General features: G+C 55.3%; 2 protein-coding genes across 6 annotated transcripts in view; one reads left to right on the top strand and one right to left on the bottom strand.

Moving 5' to 3' along the window:
- Positions 1-381: 381 nt before the first annotated feature.
- LOC113811648 (mucin-2) lies at positions 382-2495 on the bottom strand. The gene is made up of 6 exons (XM_070116886.1): positions 2356-2495; positions 2071-2277; positions 1595-1849; positions 1238-1519; positions 881-1162; positions 382-748 (listed from the first exon to the last, which is right to left on the bottom strand). Exons 1-6 carry the CDS (start codon positions 2493-2495, stop codon positions 382-384), a joined length of 1533 nt encoding a protein of 510 aa, XP_069972987.1.
- A 1149-nt stretch (positions 2496-3644) lies between these two features.
- LOC113821770 (cell adhesion molecule Dscam1) overlaps positions 3645-3795 on the top strand; it is a 518182-nt gene continuing 518031 nt past the window's right edge. For all 5 annotated transcript variants that reach the window (XR_011398248.1, XM_070116694.1, XM_070116692.1 and 2 more), the window contains exon 1: positions 3645-3795. This exon is cut by the window's right edge and continues 584 nt beyond it. The gene's annotated coding sequence lies outside the window, so the exon portion shown is untranslated.

Genomic DNA, 3795 nt, shown 5'->3' with positions numbered 1-3795 from the left:
GATGGGGGGATTTTGAGTAGGGTCTGGATGGGGTGGTTGTGGGGTGGGATTTTAAATGGGTCCGGATGGGGTGGTTGGGGGGTAGGATTTTGGGGGTTGGGGGGTTTCAGGGGTGGGTGGGATTTTGAGTGGGATTCCAGGGGTGGTTGTGTGGTGGGTTTTAAGAGGGACTCCAGAGAGTGGCCATGGGGTGGGATTCCGGTGGGGTTCAGATGGGGTGGAATTCCAGGGAGGTGATTAGATGGTTATATTCCAGTGGGATGGTTGCTTGGGGGGGATATTCAGTTTGTTGGTTGTGCACTTGGATTCATTGAGTGGTGGGATTCCAGGGGGTGGTTGTGCGGTGTGATATAGTTCGGGTGGTAGTGTGTTAAGAGTCAGCTAGAAGTAGCAGCGTGGTAGGTTTGTGTTTGAATGAGAATATGGTGGGCTTGACTTGTGATGGTTGTGTGGTAGGCTCCGATATTCACGCGGTTGACCTTGGTTTGAGTGGTTGAGTGGTGGGCTGCGGTTGAGGTGGTCGTGTGGTGGGTGTCTGTTGAGGTGGTTCTGTGGTCTGGCCCTTGGCTGGGGTGATGACGTGGTCGTGGTGGGTGTCTGTTGAGGTGGTTCTGTGGTCTGGGCTTTGGCTGGGGTGATCACGTGGTCGTGGTGGGTGTCTGTTGAGGTGGTTCTGTGGTCTGGGCTTTGGCTGGGGTGATCACGTGGTCGTGGTGGGTGTCTGTTGAGGTGGTTCTGTGGTCTGCGGCTGGGGTGATCACGTGGTCGTGGTGGGTGTCTGTTGAGGTGGTTCTGCGATCTGTGGCTGGGGTGATCACGTGGTCGTGGTGGGTGTCTGTTGAGGTGGTTCTGTGGTCTGGGCTTTGGCTGGGGTGATCACGTGGTCGTGGTGGGTGTCTGTTGAGGTGGTTCTGTGGTCTGGGCTTTGGCTGGGGTGATCACGTGGTCGTGGTGGGTGTCTGTTGAGGTGGTTCTGTGGTCTGCGGCTGGGGTGATCACGTGGTCGTGGTGGGTGTCTGTTGAGGTGGTTCTGTGGTCTGCGGCTGTGGTGATCACGTGGTCGTGGTGGGTGTCTGTTGAGGTGGTTCTGCGGTCTGTGGCTGGGGTGATCACGTGGCCGTGGTGGGTGTCTGTTGAGGTGGTTCTGTGGTCTGGCCCTTGGCTGGGGTGATCACGTGGCCGTGGTGGGTGTCTGTTGAGGTGGTTCTGCGGTCTGGCCCTTGGCTGGGGTGATCACGTGGTCGTGGTGGGTGTCTGTTGAGGTGGTTCTGTGGTCTGGGCTTTGGCTGGGGTGATCACGTGGTCGTGGTGGGTGTCTGTTGAGGTGGTTCTGTGGTCTGCGGCTGGGGTGATCACGTGGTCGTGGTGGGTGTCTGTTGAGGTGGTTCTGTGGTCTGCGGCTGGGGTGATCACGTGGTCGTGGTGGGTGTCTGTTGAGGTGGTTCTGCGGTCTGTGGCTGGGGTGATCACGTGGCCGTGGTGGGTGTCTGTTGAAGTGGTTCTGCGGTCTGGCCCTTGGCTGGGGTGATCACGTGGTCGTGGTGGGTGTCTGTTGAGGTGGTTCTGCGGTCTGGCCCTTGGCTGGGGTGATCACGTGGTCGTGGTGGGTGTCTGTTGAGGTGGTTCTGTTGTCTGGGCTTTGGCTGGGGTGATCACGTGGTCGTGGTGGGTGTCTGTTGAGGTGGTTCTGTGGTCTGCGGCTGGGGTGATCACGTGGTCGTGGTGGGTGTCTGTTGAGGTGGTTCTGCGGTCTGTGGCTGGGGTGATCACGCGGCCGTGGTGGGTGTCTGTTGAGGTGGTTCTGCGGTCTGGCCCTTGGCTGGGGTGATCACGTGGTCGTGGTGGGTGTCTGTTGAGGTGGTTCTGTGGTCTGGGCTTTGGCTGGGGTGATCACGTGGTCGTGGTGGGTGTCTGTTGAGGTGGTTCTGTGGTCTGCGGCTGGGGTGATCACGTGGTCGTGGTGGGTGTCTGTTGAGGTGGTTCTGCGGTCTGTGGCTGGGGTGATCACGTGGCCGTGGTGGGTGTCTGTTGAGGTGGTTCTGCGGTCTGGCCCTTGGCTGGGGTGATCACGTGGTCGTGGTGGGTGTCTGTTGAGGTGGTTCTGTGGTCTGGGCTTTGGCTGGGGTGATCACGTGGTCGTGGTGGGTGTCTGTTGAAGTGGTTCTGCGGTCTGTGACTGGGGTGATCACGTGGCCGTGGTGGGTGTCTGTTGAGGTGGTTCTGTGGTCGGTGGCTGGGGTGATCACGTGGCCGTGGTGGGTGTCTGTTGAGGTGGTTCTGTGAATTGTGGCTGGGGTGATCACGTGGCCGTGGTGGGTGGGGTGATCACGTGGCCGTGGTGGGTGGGGTGATCACGTGGCCGTGGTGAGTGGGGTGATCACGTGGTCGGCCTTGGAAGAGTGGTCCTTGGGTAGGCTGTGGTTGGGATGGGTGTGTGGTTCAGGCATTGGGTCTATTGCTTGAATTCTTGGGCTACTTTTCTCTGGATGTCTCATTGTTTTCCTTTTCTCTTCTCTCTCCCTCTTGTACCCTTTTTTTCTTTGTCTCTTTTTTCTGAATCTCTCCCACATCCTGTCTCTCTCCTACCGCTTCCGTCTTTCTTAATCTCTCATTGTCTTTTCATTCCATTCTTTCTTACTCTCTCTCTCAATCTCTTTTAATTTATTCTGAAATTTTTCTATCTCTCTTTCTCTTTCTATTTCCATTTCTCTTATTCTTTATCTCTTTCCCTTTCTCTCTTTCATTCCGAATCCCCCCTCTTTGTGTCCTCTCTCTCTCTCTCTCTCTCTTCTTTCTCTCAAACTCTCTCTCTTTCTCTCAATCTCTCTCTCTCTCCCTCCCTCCCTTTCTCCCCCAGTTAACGTCCGTGTCACAAATCTGAATACACATGTAGTAGGAAGCTCCACTTTGTGCCAGCCTTCGCCCCCCCCCCCACGTGTGCGTAAAAGCGACCAACAAGAAAGCCTTAGAGAGTTAGAGAGTTATAGAAAGTGTAATTGTGACGAACTCTTGTAGAAAAAAAAAGTTGGGAGAAGTGAAAGCATGTGAGGACGGGTCGAGTGCTCTTCGCAAACCCATTACAAAGGAGAGAGAGCCTGTGAGTGTGGGTGACTGTGAGTAAACATGAACATGAATGCAAAATGTATGAATGAAAATTAGTAGGTGTAATTTAGCAAAATCGCGTTTGTAAAGAGAGGAGAGGGAGAGGCTACGTAAATGGTACAATGGGGAGGGAGTAGACATGTTTTGTGTGTGTGTGTGTGTGTGTGTGTGTGTGTGTGTTTCTGTGTGTGTTTCTGTGTGTGTGTGTGTGTGTGTGTTTCTGTGTGTGTTTCTGTGTGTGTGTGTGTGTGTGTGTGTGTGTGTGTGTGTGTTTCTGTGTTTCTGTGTGTGTGTGCGCGTGTTTGTTTGTGTGAGTGTGTCTATGTATGTGTGTGGGTGAACATCCATGGATAGGACAATGGAGGATTAACCGCAAGCTCATTCCTCTGTGTGCGAGCGTGGGAAGGTATATCTATGTGTGTGAGAGCATGCATAGAGGCATGTGCATGTGCGTATGTGTGTGCGTGCGTTGTGATGCTGGGACGATCGCGGGCGTGAGGGCAGCGAGGGCGTGTCAGTGCGCGTGTGAGCCCTGTGGAAACCGTTCGGGAGAGGCAGTCGCACTCGGGACAGCGTGAGGGCAGCACCGCTCGGACTCGCTCCTTCGACTCCCAGAACACGCGCTCGCTCGCTCGCTCGCTCGCTCTCGCCGCCCAGTTTCGGGTTCTGGTTTCGGGGTCGCTGTGTGCGTTC

The sequence above is a fragment of the Penaeus vannamei genome, chromosome 39, assembly GCF_042767895.1.
Source record: "Penaeus vannamei isolate JL-2024 chromosome 39, ASM4276789v1, whole genome shotgun sequence".
NCBI classification, from domain to species: domain Eukaryota; kingdom Metazoa; phylum Arthropoda; class Malacostraca; order Decapoda; family Penaeidae; genus Penaeus; species Penaeus vannamei.
This window is presented reverse-complemented; position numbering and strand designations above follow the sequence as displayed.